The sequence below is a fragment of the Manis javanica genome, chromosome 4, assembly GCF_040802235.1.
Source record: "Manis javanica isolate MJ-LG chromosome 4, MJ_LKY, whole genome shotgun sequence".
In the NCBI taxonomy this organism is placed as follows: domain Eukaryota; kingdom Metazoa; phylum Chordata; class Mammalia; order Pholidota; family Manidae; genus Manis; species Manis javanica.
The window spans coordinates 34,594,353-34,613,186 of NC_133159.1; the positions used below are offsets into that span (position 1 = coordinate 34,594,353).

General features: G+C 51.7%; 2 protein-coding genes across 18 annotated transcripts in view; one reads left to right on the forward strand and one right to left on the reverse strand.

The window, feature by feature from the left end:
- The first annotated feature begins 1,000 nt into the window (after positions 1 to 1,000).
- DMAP1 (DNA methyltransferase 1 associated protein 1) lies at positions 1,001 to 9,647 on the forward strand. 5 transcript variants are annotated; one of them, XM_073233793.1, is made up of 11 exons: positions 1,001 to 1,406; positions 1,852 to 2,031; positions 2,295 to 2,490; positions 6,874 to 6,945; positions 7,384 to 7,542; positions 7,670 to 7,837; positions 8,106 to 8,291; positions 8,420 to 8,491; positions 8,777 to 8,849; positions 8,996 to 9,291; positions 9,533 to 9,647. In XM_073233793.1, exons 1-11 carry the CDS (start codon positions 1,357 to 1,359, stop codon positions 9,590 to 9,592), a joined length of 1,512 nt encoding a protein of 503 aa, XP_073089894.1. In that variant the 5' UTR covers positions 1,001 to 1,356; the 3' UTR covers positions 9,593 to 9,647. The 5 variants fall into 5 exon arrangements, with proteins under 5 accessions (XP_073089894.1, XP_073089895.1, XP_036858143.1 ...); XM_073233794.1 differs by having other exon boundaries at positions 1,002 to 1,406; positions 1,940 to 2,031; XM_073233795.1 differs by lacking the exon at positions 1,001 to 1,406 and adding an exon at positions 3,596 to 3,671 and having other exon boundaries at positions 1,934 to 2,031.
- A 380-nt stretch (positions 9,648 to 10,027) lies between these two features.
- Positions 10,028 to 18,834, reverse strand: part of ERI3 (ERI1 exoribonuclease family member 3) — a 128,208-nt gene continuing 119,401 nt past the window's right edge. For all 13 annotated transcript variants that reach the window (XM_037002254.2, XM_037002252.2, XM_037002251.2 and 10 more), the window contains one exon: positions 10,028 to 10,558. In XM_037002254.2, the coding sequence (XP_036858149.1) occupies positions 10,476 to 10,558 (83 nt within the window). In that variant the 3' untranslated portion in view covers positions 10,028 to 10,475. The remainder of the gene's footprint in view (positions 10,559 to 18,834) is intronic.

The window sequence follows — 18,834 nt, forward strand, 5'->3', positions numbered from 1 at the left end:
TAGGGTCTTAGGATCTAGCTAGGCTTGTGGCTGCAGCTGCTGTGTTCATGTCCCCTCCAAGCCAGAACAGGCTACAACATTGATGGCTAACTTGTGCAGACTGTCTTCCCTTCCAGTCTCTGCTTGGATCTTTGGCAAGCCCTAGTTTGGGGTCTGGTCTCCTAATGCCTTTAACAAGCCCCACTCCATCTCCCATTTTCAAATAGCCCTCCTTGTTTGCAGGCTGGTTTGCAGAGGCTGAAGTTGGGAGCTGCTTCCCCTGTCCTTTCTGTCCTTCCTCAGGATCTCCTGTTCTAGAAGTCTTTTTCTCCAGGGAGATCAGCAAGTTTCTTCCCTTGAGGGATACTTCTTCCAGCTGCTCCCTCTTTGGGTTGTGTCCTTGGGCCTCTTTGTAACACACACTAGAGCAGTAAACTCCTGGACTAGTGAAGTTCCAGAAAGCTGAGCTCCAGGAAAAGCTCCTTGAGGCCCTGGCCCACAGAAACTTCCCTCATAGGAGGTGCCAGTGAGGGTCCTGACCTCACTTCATCTTGGCAGCCACCCTAGGAAGCTTCCCCTTATCTAGTGCATCTCTTCATCTCCAATGCTTACCGCAGTGCCTGGCACATACTCAGCATTTAATAAGCAGGGACAATTGATACCACTAATTCATTTAATAAAAAAATTAAATGTTTCTCTCACTGTGCTAATGTTTTACATGGATTATCGATACTTCATTTGAGCAGGTACCATCACAATTTTCATTTTACGGGTTCAGAGAAATTAAGCGACTTCCAAGGTCACAAAGCTCTGCACTCTCTTTTAATTGCCCGAAATTCAACGGAGCAACGGTGAGGGAAAATGATGCCAGAAAGCAGGCAGCACATGAACATCTGCGGGCTCGTGGGAGCCAAGGACGGTGACAAGCTCCAGGCGGCCAGTAGCTTTCACACTGGGTTGCCAGTCGGTTCCATTTACGCTAAGCACAGGACGGAAGTATTCCTGTCGGCCGAGTTTTTAATGAGCACGACCGGAAGTTTCTGTCCGCGGCCCTTCAGAGATAGGGGATCGCTGCGGCGATGGCCGGGGATCCCAGCTGCGGAGGCGCTGGGGCTTAGGAGGCATTGGGCCTGTTAAGGGAGACCCAAGCGGCGGGACGTAGGCGGAGCCCCGACCTGATCTGGGCCACCCTCCTCCTCGCGGCCCGCCTCTTCACCCCACCCCAACTTGGGGCTGAAGTGGTTCCTTCCCCTGAAGCGAGCCCGGTCCCTTCTCAGGCACTGACCCTTGACCTCAGGGCGCTCCCCCATCTCCCAGGCGTGATGGCTACGGGCGCGGATGTGCGGGACATTCTAGAACTCGGAGGTCCAGAGGGGGATGCAGCCTCTGGGACCATCAGCAAGAAGGACATTATCAATCCGGACAAGGTATGAGAGGCGCTTGAGCGCCTTAGGTAGCAGGACTGAAGTGGTGGGGAGGAGTGACAGCGGAAGGGGGGGGGGCGTGATAGGGTGCTGCACTTTTCGTGAGATGGGCGGTAAAAGGTGTGACATAACGGGAGAGTATACGTGTCACCTTGATGAGATGGGGCGCAGGAGGTGGGACGCCGTGGGAAGTGGTGGGGACCAAGGGGGTGTGACACTTGTAAGAGATGAGAGGACCAAGAGAGTGTGACACGTGCAGGATATTGGGTGGGGCTACCAAGTCGGTGTGACATTCTGAGAGATAGTGGAAAAGTATCTTCTACTTACAGTTTGGGGCTTTACTCAGGTGAAGTGGGGCGGTGTAGGGGAATGACCTGCTCAGTCTGGGGGTGCGCCTATGAGTGGGTTTCTGTACCTTCATAGTGTGTATGTGTGTTTGTACCTATAGGTGCTGGTTCAGGGATGGAGCTGGGCTAGAGAATTTTCAGGGAAGGCAGTCTAGGCTGTGGTTCCTTTCCTATGGTTTCCCTCCTCAGAAAAAGTCCAAGAAGTCCTCTGAGACACTGACCTTCAAGAGGCCTGAGGGCATGCACCGGGAGGTCTATGCACTGCTCTACTCTGACAAGAAGCAAGTATTAGAATCACAAGCCCCCCAGGCTCTGTCCCTGATCCACCTGCATGGTCCTTAACTCTTAGTTTTCTCTGCCAATTCTTTCCCTGACTCCGTCCCCAGCCAGGGCTCCTGCTTGCTTGTAGGGTGCAGGAGGAACTTAGATCTCTTGTTCCAGGAGATGACTTCCTTGTTGTAGGGTCGATCAGCTACCTGGGCCCAAAGGCTCTATCCACACCTTTTGAGTCTTAACCTCTCACCTCCTTAAACCCTGCTGCCAGGGATGCGCCCCCACTGCTACCCAGTGACACTGGTCAAGGCTACCGTACAGTGAAAGCCAAGTTGGGCTCCAAGAAGGTGCGGCCCTGGAAGTGGATGCCATTCACCAACCCAGCCCGCAAGGATGGTGCTATGTTCTTCCACTGGCGACGAGCAGCTGAGGAGGGCAAGGACTACCCCTTCGCTAGGTTCAATAAGGTAAGCCACCATCATTTGGATGTAAGTCAAGGTGGCTTACCCATTCTGAGCTACTTGTGTGAACTCTCCAGTCTCCTAGGGTTGGCTCCAGGGACACACTCAGGCCTTTGTCACAACCATGGTTCCCCACTCAGTCCTCATGGCCAATACCTGCAGGGTGGGATTCTTGTGGCTCTTTAAAATTTGCAAATGTGCCCTAGGTGCTCCTCTCTTTTCTCTTTACACTTTCTCCCTGGAGTGTCTCATTTACCCTGTGGCCTGAGTTACGATCTGTGTGCCAGCGACCCCAACTTTATATCTCCAAGCCAGAGCAACTGTTCCCACATGTCTAGTCATATACTGCGTGTCTTTCCCCAAAGACCCTGTAGGTACTTCAGATCAAGTAGCTACTCTTTGCAGAACTCATAATTTTCCCTCTATTCCTCACCCACAAACCTGTTCCCCATATCAGTGAATGACACCACTCTCCACCCAGCTCCTGAAACCAGACACTTGGGAATCATCCTTGACTTAGCTTCTCCTTAGCTGTCACATTCTTTCAATCTTCTCCTTAGCTGTCACATTCTTTCAATCAACAGTGGGACAAAGAAGGTAGGAGATGACCGATACCAAATATGTAAGCAAATGAACTGGATTCTTTTAGATAAGAGCCATCACTAAAATGGAACAAAGATATGAATGGGATATGAAATGCAATAAAAAGTGAACTTGTAGGTTCACTAATTTAGATAAGGTGGTCAGGGAGGGACTGTCTGAGAAGGTAGTATTTGAGCTAGATTTCAGTGATGCATCTAATCATTGAATCCTGTTGATTTTGTTTCTGTAATAAATCATGTCTGCCTATGTTCATCCTCTATGCTAATGCCCTAGTCAAAGATGAATTATCTCTGGTCTCTGTTACTGTGGTTCAGATGGAGCAGGGCCTTACTCAGACTTAGCCAGTGAGAGGCAGAGCTGGGCTGAGCTCACTTTTCCTAGGCCATTGTTGAAGCCACTATGCAGTATGGCCTCACAGTCCTTGCAGCCTGGAGCAGCCTAGACTTCAAGCGTGAAAGCACTGGAGGGCTGAACCCAGGACTCCAAGTGCAAACTTCTTTCCCCTCAGCGCAGGATATCCAGCACCACCCACATGGACACCGTCCACTGGATGGCTCCCAGGCACCCCAGACTCAGCTGTCCAGGTGTGACCCATTGTTCTCCTTTGTGCACTAAACCTAGTTTGCCTCCATCCCACCACCATCCTTAGGCTCCTCTGGTCCAGTGGAGGGAGAGGCAGGTGAGAAGGGACAACCAAGAGATGAGGTGCTTGAGGCAGTGGGAGGGAAGGTTGGAGGAGGCAGTTTGAGGTGCAGACAAAAAAGTTTATTTTGTGTTCAGTAAACTCTGCTCCATGCTCAGTCCAGCCCTAGGCACCGAGGACACAAAAATGAATCAGACATTATCTGCCCTCAAGAAACTCTCCATATTGTTGGGAAGAAGCATATGGGGAGTGTGGGCAGTGGGTCACATTCATTCAACAGATATTTATCATGGGCGCAATTAGTTTGGTGGATACATGCTATATTGGGAGGACCTAAAGACCATGGAAGCTTCCTGAAGTTAGACCTTGAGCTGAGTCTTGAAGGATGTTACTAGGCACTATCAGGAAAGGTGTGTAGTGACTTTTTCAGGCAGAGGGGGCACCAGGGGCAAAGGCCATAGATTAAAAAAGCCAGCTATATGTATGGGATGCTGAAGGCATTCCCCTGTGGATGAAGCATAAAGCCAGTTAGGACATGGTGGGAGATGAGGCCTGAGAGGTCAGCAGGGGCCAGGTCAGGCAGGACTTGGCGACCAAGCTCAAGAATTTGGGCTTTGTCCTGATGTCTTTGGGTAGCCACTGGCAGGTTTTAAGTAGAATAGTGTCAGTTTTAGAAAGGTCATGGTGACTACAGGTGGAGAATGAAGTCAGAGTAAAGTGAATCAATGATCTTTCCTCCATACTGCTTATTCCTGGGGTCCCACTCTTAGTCCGTGGTTCCTCAGCCATACTCTGGCTCAAGCCAGAAACCCAGGAGTCATCTGTCTGTCTGTCCTCATCCCACTTGTCCAGTTGCCAAGTCGTGTGGTTTTGCTCTAACACCTCTCAAGTGTGTGCCCCTTTCTCTCCCTCTCGTGGTGCTGCTGCAGTTTAGGCCTCTTCACTTCTCGCTTGGATTATTTCTAGAACCTGCCTGTAAGTGTCTCCCGGCCTCTTATTTCACCCTGTCTGTCCTCACTGCTGCCAGGAGGGTCTTTGCAAGAGAGAATCATGACTATTCCACTCTTCTTTAAAACTAACCTTACTAATCTGGATGCATTCCAGACTCCTTCGCAGGGCACACAAGGCCTGCAGCAGTTGACCTCTGCTGACCCACCAAGCTCTTTCCATGCCTCTTCCTCACGTCTTGCCCCTCACCAGTTTCCCTAACGTAACCCTAACTGCCACACCCACACACTCTTTCTTCCTCTGTGTTGCTCCCTCTGCCTAGGATTCTCTCCACCGTCTTTGCTCCCCAGTTCACTTCTACTCAACCTTAAGACTGAACCAGGCCTCATTTACCTCTTCTTTCATCAACTTGTCCCTAGGCTAGATCAGGTGTCACTCATTATACCATAGGCATACCTTTGTTACCAAACTTGCCACACAGCACTAATTTTTTCAGTTGGACTGTGAGCTCTGAGAAGGTAAGGTTCCTGTCTGTCTTATTGAACACTGTGTTCCCAGCATGGGTCTAGCACACCCATGATAAATATCTGTTGAATGAATGAATGTCTCCCTTGCTTGACTATGAGCTCCTTTAGAGCAGGACTGGTTACACAGTTCCTGAGTAATTTTTTTTTTTAATTAAATGGAATTGAAATCCATAGGAAGGGTTCTTAACCAAGCCTGGGACACCAGAAAGACTTCCCAGAGGTAATGATCTGTGAAAGAGATCAAAAGGATGAGAAGCTATCCAGGTAGAAGGAGTGTGTAAGTGGGAAAGCATTTCAGGCAACAGCAGCAAAGGCTGAAGGGCAAAGCCTAGTATGTTCCAGAAACTGCTAGTCATTTGACTAGAACTCAGGGTCCATGAGGGACAATGGTTACAGAGAGGGGCCAGGTCATTCACCCATGTGTTCATTGGCTGATTCAGTAAATATTCATTGGTACCTATTGCCTGGCCCTGTGAACCCTGAAGTGTGTGCCAGACAGTGAAATGAACCAGACAACCCTTGCTCTTGAGTTTGTGAATTATCTAGAAGGCACTTTTATTTTAGAGTAGTGGGGATCCTTTAAAGGGTTTGATAAGGGATATTTGGGTGACATGATCAGATATTCCAGAACAGTGCTTCTCAAATTATCCATGGTGAAGGAGGGATATTTGGGTGACATGATCAGATATTCCAGAACAGTGCTTCTCAAATTATCCATGGTGGAGGACATTATTTTTAAAAATTTCCAATCCATCAGAGACTGATACATTACAAGAAAAGACAAAATGCAAGTCCGTGTTTCTTCATTATCAGATTTAATAGCATACGATTGCTGTAAAATTATTGAATTTCCAAATTCCCACTATCAATTTCCATACTTACCATAGACTAGTGATACCAGTTTGCAAAACAGCACCGGTCTGCAGGCGGTCCTTTAAGTAGTACTGTTCAGAGAGATCACAACTTGGCTGCATATGGAGAAGCTTGGAGGACGATTGAATGGAGGCAGAGAGACCAGTTGGGAGGCTGCTTCCCTGATTCAGGCAAGCAGTAGTGGTGGTCTGAACGGGGATGTGACAGTGGACATAGAGATTCCAGAGGTAAAAGCCACAGACTTGGGGAAGGGGAGGGGTCAAAGGTAAAGGTAGGAACTAAAGATGCCTTTCCAATTTCTGGCTTGGGCACTTGGGTGCTGGTGACATGGACTGAGATCTGGACTGAAGGAGATACAGGTTTGAAGGAGAGTAATGAGGTCAGACCTGAAATACTGTTTTTTAAAAACAAATTTTATTGAGGGATAATTGACATACAACACTATGTTAGTTTCAGGTGTACATGAAAACAGTTTGTTATTTGTATATTTTGCAAAATGACCACCACAGTAAGTCTAGTTACATGTGTCACCTGAACATACTGAGTTTGAGTTGTATGTAGGAGGCAGCTGTGAAGAAGGGTCTTGAGAGCAGGGTCAGAGCCAACGTGGTCTTTGATGGAGGAGAGAAGCTTCCTTTGTCCCATCTAGCATTGACCCCTTCCTGGGGTGTCTGACAGACCCAGCTGGTGGTGGCACTGTACATCATTGGCCTGGGGGACGAGGTGTGGCAGAGGGGGACAGGGGCATGGACAGGTGTGCATGTTGCCAGTAGGATTCTTGCCTCTTTTCTATAGAGCTGTGACTTTGGTCAGCTCGGCAGGAGCTACAGGTCTCACTGTCACCACTGGGTGGCAGGAGTGGTTCAGGCAAGTGTTCATGGACTGGGGGTTCCTGGGTCTTTCTCTGGTATTTAGCCGTCTGCCCTTCTCCAAGGTTGACCGTTGGACTCCACAGGAGTGCTTACACATGGGGCCCTCACTTGAACCAGCCCTTGAAGATCAGTATTTGATGTGGGTAGGAACCAAGGCTCTGGAAGTGAAGGAATGGTGAAGTTGCTCCTGGAGTGAATCCAGAAGCAGGTGGAAATCCTAGAGTCAGTCAGCGCCTCTGGTCAAAGACAGTTTCTTTACTCACTTTGGAAACATTTCCAGCTGCCCTGTGTTCGGCCCCGGGCAGTGAATTTGCTTTTGTCCAGCCCAGGGGGTGGCAGTAAAGAGGAGGGGCTATGGTCACATGGGGGGCTGCAGCCCACTGGACATGACGTGATGTGGGCATGCCCCCACTCTGTCCCTCTGTGCCAACAGACTGTGCAGGTGCCCGTGTATTCAGAGCAGGAGTACCAGCTCTATCTTCATGATGATGCTTGGACTAAGGCAGAAACTGACCACCTCTTTGACCTCAGCCGCCGCTTTGACCTACGTTTTGTAGTTATCCATGACCGGTATGACCACCAGCAATTCAAGGTGAGCTGGTGTCGTGCATTTGCATGTGTGCACAACCTCTGGGCCTGGCAGGCCCACTGCCTGCAGGTGATCCCTTCCACATGCCCTTGAGCGTTCATCCTCCCTTCCCCCACATCTTTATCCTCAGAAGCGTTCTGTGGAGGACTTGAAGGAGCGGTACTACCACATCTGTGCCAAGCTTGCCAATGTGCGGGCTGTGCCAGGCACAGACCTCAAGATACCAGTGTTTGATGCTGGGCACGAGCGACGGCGGAAGGAACAGCTGGAGCGTCTGTACAACCGGACTCCAGAGCAGGTCAGTCCCCAGCCCATAAACCCCTCAGTGCCTTGGAATTCCCTGCTCACTGCTTCAGTTCTCCATGCCCTCCAGGTCCCCCTGCCCCCCAGTGGTACCCGGGCCCCGGCCCTGCCTGTCCCAGTCAGCACTTCTTCTCTCTGGCCACCTGCTTGCTCTTCACCGCCCTCATGGTCCCGTCCTTCTCAGATTCCCTCAGACAGCCCAGCGCCCTGTCTGCCCTCACTCCCCCACATTCCCCATACTTCTCAGCCTCTGACCTTCCCAGGTGGCGGAAGAGGAATACCTGCTACAGGAGCTGCGCAAGATCGAGGCCCGGAAGAAGGAGCGGGAGAAGCGCAGTCAGGACCTGCAGAAGCTGATAACTGCGGCCGACACCACTGCAGAGCAGCGGCGCACGGAACGCAAGGCCCCCAAGAAGAAGCTACCCCAGAAAAAGGAGGCAGAGAAGCCGGTATGCAGACCAAGTCAGCCCAGCCTGGTGCTGGGGGGCGTTGTCTGGCATTGGGGACCTCTAGGGGAGGGCTCTGAGTTAGCGGGTTGCCCTGTGAACCTTGGTTTCCATAAGGCCTTCTCCACCAGGCTGTTCCTGAGACTGCAGGCATCAAGTTTCCGGACTTCAAGTCTGCAGGTGTCACACTGAGGAGCCAGAGGGTGAGTCACCTCCCTCTGTGTGTTTGGGCCCTGGGCTCCCTGCAGCCCAAAAACTGCAGGCCGTGGGGCTGGGGCAGTAGGTCTGCTGTATGCTGCAGAGGGTGGCGGCTTCAGTAGGCTCTTGGGGATGTAGCCAGGGTGAGGTCACAGCTTTTATCTCCCCTTGCTGTTACCTTTTCTGACCCAGAGCTGCCTCTGGGGTTCTCTCCCCTCCCCCGCTGCCTTTACTCCCCTTGTCCTAAGCCACTGGTTGGTGAGAGGGCTTAACAACCCGGGTCATTGCAGATGAAGCTGCCTAGCTCTGTGGGACAGAAGAAGATCAAGGCCTTGGAACAGATGCTGCTGGAACTTGGTGTGGGTGAGTATGGGGGCTGGGCCCCACAGGATGTGGCCTCCCCACCCCCACCAGGCCATGGACAGAGACTGGGCAGGGGAGGAGCCATTCCTACTGTTGACCTTCGCCACAGTCCAGCTCTGCCCGTGTGCTCACCCACCTGCCTGCAGAGCTAAGCCCGACACCCACAGAGGAGCTGGTGCACATGTTCAATGAGCTGCGGAGTGACCTGGTGCTGCTCTATGAGCTCAAGCAGGCCTGCGCCAACTGCGAGTATGAGCTGCAGATGCTGCGGCACCGACACGAGGCGCTGGCCCGGGCTGGCGGGCTGGGGGGCTCCAGTGTGCCAGCCTCGGGCCCAGCCCCGGCCTCTGCTGAACCAGTGGGATCTGAACCTGGTCTCGGCCCTGACCCCACCAAGGACACCATCATCGATGTGGTGGGCGCACCCCTCACGCCCAACTCGGTAAGAGCTTGGGCAGGCTGGGAGTGCCAGCAGCCCTGTGTGTGAGCACCTGCACACTCAGGCTTTGCTCCCTCTTGTGTCTGCCTCAGGAACCAGCACTCCGAGGGGTTCTGAGACTGAGGGTGGGAGTGGGTGGCTGGTGGGCATTGCCTTCCCCGAGAATGTGAGGCACATGTGCCATGAGCTCAAGCCTGAATCAGGCCTTGGGGGCCATTGACCTCAGCACCTTGTGTCTCCTCAGAGGAAGCGACGGGAATCAGCCTCCAGCTCCTCTTCTGTGAAGAAAGCCAAGAAGCCGTGAGAGGCCACGTGGGGTGGGGATGCTGCTGCTGTGTGAATAGAGCTGCTGAGTTGGACTGGGCTGCTTCCTTTTCCTTCCCCACTTCCGATGCTGCTGGATGGGAGGATGGGGGGGTGTCACCACACCCACCACATGGGGGCAGTGGTGAGGCTTCCTGCATTGAGGCCCTTAGCAGCCCTCTAACCACTGCGTTTTGCCCAAATACCTGTACATGGGAACACCTGTGGTTCTGTACTCAGGATGGTTCACACAAAGCAGTGGCCTCAGCTATTCAGTTTGGTGCTCAGATAGTCCCCATGGTGCTCTGCATATTCAGTGAGGGTCCCACAGGGGCTCCACTGACTGCCAGCTGCATTAGTGGCCCGAGCAGAGTGGCCTGGAACATCCTGACAGCATCAGACACACTACCACCTGCTCCACACACACACCCCGGGCCTCATTTCCCCGACTTTATTCAGTGGCACGTTCACAGCGGGGATGGGGGTAGACACAAGGTGGGGCCTGATCTGTCCTGGAGCCCTGGGGGCACCACACACCATGCACTACGGATGGGAAGGGGCACAGGGAGGCTTGGTGGCCCCAGCAGAAGCCTGTGTACCGGGGAGGAGGCGGTAAGTGCCTGGGTCCCCCTAGCCCAGGCCCACAATGGGAGGGGCTAATACTGGGCTGAGGTTGAGGGGTCGGGGTGGAGGGCACAAAGTGTCTATTCCAGAGGGGCCAAGTAGCCAAGCCCTTACCCAGGGCAGAAGCCCACAGGACAGGCTGGGGGACACTCTGGACATAGAGCTGTGCCACTGTCCTTTTTCCCCTCTGGTGAGGGCGTGGAGGGTTCTGGGCTGGGCCAAGCAGCTACCCTGTCCTGCCCCATCCCATCCTCGGCCAATCAGAACGGCTTCGATGTCTGCTTGAAGATGAAGCCTCGATATGCGAGTGTCTTCATGATGTTGGCAATGTTCTTGCAGTCATCTAAAAAGAGTAAGAGAAGACATTAAAATCAGCCCCTGCTCCTTCCCCTCAGCGTCCATGGTGCTCTTACATGGGTGAGGGGTGGGAAGCCAGGTAAGACTCAGGAGCCACGAACTCTAAACCAAGGTCCCATCCCCACCAGGGTGGCAGCATCTCCACCTTCTGGTTAGGCTGGGTGATGCTGGGCCAGCAGGAAGCCTGGTCTCAATGTTGCTCAGTCCCATAATTCATGCTGGAAATTGGCCGGCATGTCCCGCCCCGGCCCCAGCAGTGATGTATGGCCGCCGTCGCAGTAAGAAAAAGGCAGAGTAAATGTGTAATTTCTCCCTTGACGGCCCCCAGCCGCTGGGCGATCCTTCTTGTTGCCGCCGCGTGGGGACGGCCCGTCCGCCACACTCCGTCTTCCCGCCACCCGCCTTGATGTCTCCATTTCATTACTGTGCGGCCATTCATCACGCCCACGGCCAGGGTGACTTTGCCGGCATTTGCGTGTGTGTGGAGATGTGGCCTAGACCATAATCACCAGTGACAGGCACAAGCCCCAGCACTTCCAGGCCGGGCCCTGGGAAACACCTGCCCTGGGCCACAGGCTTGTCTGCCTGGGCAGGTGCTCCCATGCTACCCCAGCCCGCTGGCCAGGGCCCAGGTTTGTGGTCCTCTAGCAGTCTGGCCTGCAGCCTTCCAGTAGGCATGCCTGTGTGCCTCTCCCACCCAGGAGGTTCAATGCTGGCGTTGGTCAGGCTGCAGCCCTGTCTCTGGCAGGTTAAATGTGTCTGCACCTGCAGACCCTGTCACAGCAGTTTCTGGGGATTGGTCACCATGAGAAACTCCGTGCTCAACTGTCCTAGAATGCTGGTGGCTGCAGGGATGCCCACAGGTGCTCAGGGCTCAGTATAGTGGATGTGGCCAGGATTTGTCCCACCACCAGCAGCAGGAGATGCAGCTGCCCAGAGCTTGTCTTATATATAGTAAGCCTAGGGCAGCAATGGCTCAGGCGCCTGGGTTTTTCTGTTCCACTGCCACCAGCTCCCCATCCCTTCACTTGCCTCTCCTCCCAGCCCTCTGCCACCTTCCAGACACTCCTGGGCCATATAACTGGGACCTCAGCTGCCACCAGCCCTCATGCGATCGATGCTATGACTACAGAAGTGTTGTTCATTGATGTCGTAATCAGGTGGGGGTTGTTAAGGGCAAGGTGGGGTCAGGAGGCTTCTGAAGCTGTCAAGGACCAACGCCTTCCATCCACTGTGCCCCAGAGCATGCCCTTGCCAGGACCCTAGACTAGGAGAGGAGACCCAGCAGGGCTAGAAGAGGACTGCAGGAGCAGGAGGAATTTCGTCAGCCCAGGGCTTGTATCATTAGCCAGATCCTGATTCTGCAGATACTGCTTAGGGCAGACAAGTCACAGAGGGCCCTGTCTGGCAGAGCCCAATATGAAAGTACCCATAGTGGATGTGGCATGGAGAGGTGACCCAGGACCCAGACACCAGGGACACCTTGTTCTTTCGGGGGCTCAGGAAGCTATGAGATCCGGTCCGAAGCAGAACAGTGGGAAGACAGATGGGTGGGTGGTGGCGGCCATGGCAACTCCAGACATGACCCATCCCTGTGGTTTATGGGCTGGACACGCACCCTGCTCAGCTGAGGCCCCATCATTTGTCTCCCTTAGTGTGTGTGCCTGTGCCGCATGGGTAGAGGGTGGAGGGAGGGGGCTGTGACAAGGAGCTAGGCGGTTGACAGTAAGGGGAATGGGGTAAGAAGAGCTGTGTAGGACGGGTGGGGATGGGACAGGAAGGACCCGGGATTGGGGAGGGTTTATGACAGGGTCCAGGAGATGTGATGGCACTGTCAAAAGGGCTACGATAGGGTGATTTTCTTCCTAAATAAGTCTGGCCCTGCCAAGGCACCTCCAATCCTTCCTGCCTCCTGCACTCTGGGGACCATGGCCACTGTGCATATTAAGAGTAAGTCCCCTCGTTATCTGCAATTACCCAGCGGCCACACACCTCATTTCTTCCAGCAGAAAAGAAAATTAGTTTTCTATTGACTTCATCTGGCTCCTCCCTCATCGCTGGACAAATCGCTCAATCTGCCTCCCCTGGCCCAAGTGAATGTGCCTAGCCCCTCCCCTCAGGCCACCAGCCATCCAGTGGGCAAGCACTGACCTTCCACCTGGGCCCAGCCCTAAGTTGGGAGATGGTCCATGTGCCTCAGTCTCTGGCCTTGACCTGTTCCAACTTGCCACAGTGGATGGCTTCATCCACATCCTGAGCCTGCACTTCCCCTGCAGATTGCCATCTCCAGCCTGGACCTCTACTGTGCTTCAGACCACAAATCCAAATGCCTCGAGAACATCTCTTTCTAGATGGACACATGCTAACTCAAAATGCTAAGTAATGAACGAATTCTCCCAAGCTTCTTCACTCTGTGTTCTCTATCCCAGTGAAGGGCACCCCCAAAATGTCCAAAGAAACCTGAGAATCAGGCTTGACACCTTGCCCTCTCCCTTACTCCCCAAATTAATAACAGAATTTATCTTCTTATTCTGTAATTATCTCCTTCCTTAATTCCGGCAGCCCTGCCCCAATCCAGACCGTCACCTCGGGCTAGTACACCAGCTTGTCTTTTTTCTCCCTGAAATCCATTCCCATATAGCCAGAGTGATCTTTCTTACACAAACCTGATCATGTCTTTTTTGTGTACACTCATGCATATGACTTTAAGGTAAAGGCCCTGCAAGAACGGAGACCTGCTTTCTCTGGCCTCACCTCTGCCACTTTTGACCTCCAGTCCCCATATTCCAACCTCAAGGAAACATATACTGTTTTCTGAAAATGTCAGATAGGTTTTGGAGTCAGAGACCACTTTCTGGTCTTAACTTTGCCCACTGTCTGCATACCCTGCAGCCAGTGCTTAGTTTCTTTGAACTACAGTTTCCTCCACTAGGGGCAGTGATGGGCACTGCCTCTGCGTTATTGTGGGGACTGAACAGGCGATGACCCACATGTCTTTGCACATGCCTTATGTCTGGAATACCTCTTCTTTTCTTTAAGGAAGGCAGGGATCCTACTTTTATGGAAGACCCAATGGTGATAAAGTGTATACTGTACAATCTCTGGCATAGATGACACAGGGGCCAGTGCACTTGAAACCAATGGCCTTTCACTCCACAAACCCTGACTACAATCCTGCTGACTGGAGATTCTGGAGTCTAACTTGTTGCAACTGGCTCACTACAAATGCAGAGAGAGAGAGACCCAGATCAGGGAAGACATTTGTTTCAGTTTACCTAGCAAATCAATGGTATGGCAGTTACGGGCTTCTAGCCCAGGCTCTTTTTCCAGCTACCGAAGGCTTCATGACAGTCAGTGTAACCTACTCATCAGTTTAAAAAGCCAATGACACAGCAAGAAAATAAGTAAACTGGGCAGAAGAAGCACAGAGACAAATCTGGGGTTTTCAATAGGCCATCAGTTCAGAGACAGCAGCAGGGTGAGCATGGAGACAACACAGCCTTGCAGAAAGTCCTCTGCTTACAGCCCTAGGGCCACCCGGGTCAGAGCCCTACTGGTACCTCTCACTGAGCTAACGAGGCCAGCCGGAAGCTGTTACAGCATATGAGCTGTTACAACGCACAGTCTTGTGCCTACAATGGAGGCCTGGAAAAGTAGGTCTTCCTCACCTCCAAGTTCTAGAAGACTAACTAACCTGTTTTTATATTCCTTCAGGATCATCAACTTGTGACAAGATGATTCTCTTTCTTGGCATTAATATTTAATGTTGGAAATGTTTTTATATTGCCAAGACCATAATGGGAGGGGTGCAGCTGCATACATCCCTCAGAGAAGTGAGTGAGGCTAGCCTCTAACAAAGGATAAGCTTGTTGGCTGGGCCCAAGAGCTGCTAGTGGAAGGGTGGCTCAGATCACTTAGAACACCCAGTGAGAGCTCACACTGGGTAACCACCTGGGGCCAACACACTCCAGTTACCGGCTAACCACCTGGGGCTGACATACTCCAGTTCCTGTGCTTGCCTGGTAATTGAGTAGTAGAGGACAGGAAGCAGGGCCTAGGCTGGGGCCACCCTCAAGGGGGAGGGGCCCAAGGACTCTTGGAGGACCACTTATCTGTGCATTCCTTCATTCAGCAAACCCACAGACACCTTATGTGAGCTAGGCGCACATGGGCCATGCTGGGTTGACTGGCTGCACAGAGTGACTCCCTGCTCTCAAGGCACTCAGACAGACGTGTAAGCAGTGTGGTGTGAACAGTGTTATGAGAAAAGATGCACAGAAAAGGCACTTTGTTCAGTCTGAAGATCAGAAAAGGGTTCCTGGGAGGACAAAGTTAAGCAGAGTCTGAGGGATATGTAGGATGGAAATAGCCAGCAAGTTGGGGTTGAGGGGAAATGGTCTCACCATAGAGGAGCATGGGCACATTTCTGAAGGGGAAATGTGGAGTATTCAAAAAATTTCAGTCTAGCAGGGGGGTAGTGAAGAATAAGAGGCAGGGGAGTGGCAAAGGATGAAGCTGGGGAGGTCAGTAGTGACCTGAGAAAACCCTGAGGAGCCCTGAATGCTCAGCTAAGTTGCTGAGGAGTTTATGATCCTAGGAATGGTGGGGAGACCCTCGCATGTTTAAGGAGGGGCATGACAGGGCAGGATCTGTGTTTCAGAATAATGCAAGGACTGAAGGGGTTAACCTTGAAGGCAGAGACACCAACCAGCAGACTGTACTATGGTCCAGGCCAGAAATGGTGGCCCAGACCCAGACCGGTGGTGGAGATGGTGGAGGTGAAGATACATTGGTGATGTGGAGAAGTTGTCGGAGGCAAGAAATTTTTAGGAAATAGAATGAGCAAGACTTAATGGGGGGATCAGGAAGGCTAGAGGAGTCGTGAGTCTAGGATTTTAGTGTCAGTCACTGAGATACGGCAACCAGAGAAGGTGCAGGTTGGGGGCAGTGATGAACTTAGCGTCACATGTTTTAAGTTGTGAGAGTTAAATTCATCGGGCATTTTCTTTATGGCTTCTAGGCTTTTTTTTTTTTTGGCTTCTAGGCTTTTTATCTTGCTTAAAAAGGCATGTCTTATCCCAGTGTTATTAGAGAACTATCATACATTTTCTTCTAATACTTTCAGTTTTTATATTTAACTTTTTAATCTGTCTGGAATTTATTTTTGTAAATGGTGAGAAATAGAATATCTAACTTTTATTTTTTCTCTGCTGGATTGCTGGTTGTCCTATCACCACTGACTGAACTGTCCACACCTTCTCCACCCTTTTGAAACAATGCCTCTACACATACACAGTTCCCATACGTGGGTCTGTTGGAGCCAGGAAAGAGAATGAACATGAAATGGTCAAAGAGGAAACACTGGACTGGCAGGACATCAGGGGGTTAAGATGCCAACCTTATGAGGCTAAGAGACAGTGTGGCCTAAAGGAAGACTCAGACACAACCTGAGGCCTCCTGCTCCAAATGGCTCAGCCTAGTGACACCTTATTGCATTTCTAGGAGCTGGTGAGGAATGGGGTCAAAGCCCATGGGGCAGGGATCAGCAAAGAGGGGGTGGGGAGAACAGCACAGGAAGCAGGAACCACGATAAGGATGAGAGAGCAAGACCCTCACATGCTGACATTCTAGAACCTTATTTTTCTGTCATCACCACACCTTTCTGTCTATTTGGACATCTTGGCAGGAACATGCTGACAGCAAAGGACGAGGGGGTCAACTGGGGCCTGCTTGATATAGGACTGCCAGATTAAATGTCCCCACCCCTACATAGGACATGCTTCTATAAAAAATTATTTGTTGTTTATCTGAAATTGGGATTTAACTGGTGTCCTATATTTTTATTTGCTAAATTGGCAACTCTATGCTAGGGGTCAGCACTGTAGCTACAGCAGGGTGTAATTCAGGGGGCACAACAGCAAGTGGTGGCTCAGAAGGAAGAATGGGCCAAGGCAGCAAATTTAGGACTGAACCAGCAGAAGGCCCCTGTATAGCCTTAAATTCTGGGTTCAAATCCAAATTCTATTGCTTCATAACTGTGTGAACTTGAGCAAGTTACCGTACTTTAGCCTGTGTTTTGGTTTCTTCTCTAAAATGGGAATAATAATGGTAATTATAACAACTACTTCCCTCAAAGGGTTGTTGAAAAGATGAAATGGGTTTTTATTTGAGAATTGCTTAAAACAGTGGCTGGGTTAGTTATTGCTGTTGTTACAATAATATTGTTATTCCCACAGCAATACCCCAATAGTCCCCAACCCCCTGTTCCTTGCCCCAGACATGGGCACATGTAGTCCCCTGGGCCCCCAATCTGACACCCACCTCAGACATAGACTTCCTCTCCCCACAGACACTGTTCCTACAGCTCCCCTCTCCTGACCCCACCACCGGCCCTTATAGCCTCAACTCCAAAGTGACCCCTTCTCCCAGCCCCTCCCCTAAGCCCCCTCCACCCTAAGGTGCCTGGAGGTGCCACAGGGCTGATGGTGAAGGATGGCGGTGGTTCCACAATAAGGGGAAAAGGCAATTTCATCTTGATTAGCAGGCGATTTCTCTCTCGGTAATAAGCGCGCTCCAAATAATTAGCGTGTTTTACGTAATAATGAAATTACAGAAATGCAGTCCACTTATTCAAACAACTCACCATTACCATATTTTTAAATATTAGACTTAATTAGAGTTTATCACTTCAGAGAAGTATGCGGACCGAAGATGTTTTTAAAAAAATCCTCATAAAGTGTTTATTAAGCGCTGGTAAAGCTGGGATAATGATGTGTTTGGAAATTAAGGCAATCAAACACTTACCGACGCTCCTGGAGGCCGGGCATGGAAATGAGGCCATTACACGCCCATTACCCGCCAGCTCACAGCCACTTGGGGGCGGGGAGAGGATGTGCCTGGCCGAGAGGGCAGAGTGCCCAGAGACACCTCTGCCAACATGCCATGACAGCCTGACCAGTAAGCACAGCATCAAACCCCTTATGTCACACCATATTTGGCCACCAGGAGCCCAACTCAGACTTGGCCAGGCAAATGACTGGACTGATCCCAAATGTCCAAGACACCCAATACCAACCCTGACCAGCTCCCCGGCCTGGCAGGACTTGTCAGCTCCATTCAAACCCCAGTGCACAGTCAGGATAGAAGCCAGGTCAGGCAGCCAGAGAGGTCAGTGAGAAAAGGCAGAGGCTGACGAAGCCACAGACCCAGAGCAGGTGGCCACTCCCAACTCTGGACCACACAGGAAGGGGTAGTAGAGTGGTGGGGAAGGGTCTAGGGGGAAGCTGGGAAACTGAACCAGGAGCCAGAGATGCAGAGGAGCCAGGGGCCAGTCTCAGAAACATACCTGGGGGCAGACCTGGCTCGAGAAAAGCAGGCAAGAAGGAAGGCAGGAGAAGGGCTGGTGGCTCCAGGCCCCATTTATCCCGGTGAATAACTAATTTCAGAATTTATAGTGCTGGGTTTTTGTTCTGTGGCCATTTATATCTGCAAGGGGAGGAAATGAAGAGGCAGCACGGATGCCACATCTTTCTGTGTTATTGCTTGTCTGCCATTTGCAAATCATTATTAATTGTGGGCCCTGGTGGCGGGTTGGGCGGGGGCCAGGCTGGGTACATCCACATAGCTCTTCATCAAGGATCCCAGCCGCTGCCCCAGAGAGCCAATTACCCCGCCCTGATTGGGATCAGATAAAGAGGGAATTTTTACAAATTAGGGAATAAATAGAATTTCCACACAGGGCGCGGGCAGGACCTGAGAGGCTGTAATGAAAAACCATCCGTCACCATCAGTGTGCGGCCTGGGCACGCAGCTCCGGCACTCCCTCCCCTCGTGGGCCCACCCTAATGCTCAGGGAACTAGGCATACAGGTCGAAGGACCCCCTCAACCCCTCCAAGGCCCAGGAGCTTCAAGAGGAGTTCCCCCGTGGGGTGTGTATACACCCTCTGAGCTGAAGAGATGTCGGCCTCAGCCTTGTGCCATTTTTCCCTTTCCCTATCTGCATCTCCCTCAGGGTCTTTGCAAGGAGGAGATGGAGGCAGTACTGAGAAAGGTCAGAGTTGGGGACCACAGGGCAAAGACCACATCCAGACCCCTTACAGTTATGGCAGCCATAGGGCAGAGCCCGGCAGGTGGACCACTCACTCTGGGCTCCCATTAGCGCTCCTCCCCTTGGATCATTAAATATGTATATCTTATTACACGCCTTGTTAGACTATCGAGCTCTATTGACTGATGATAAATCCTGAGCCTCGTCCTAGCCA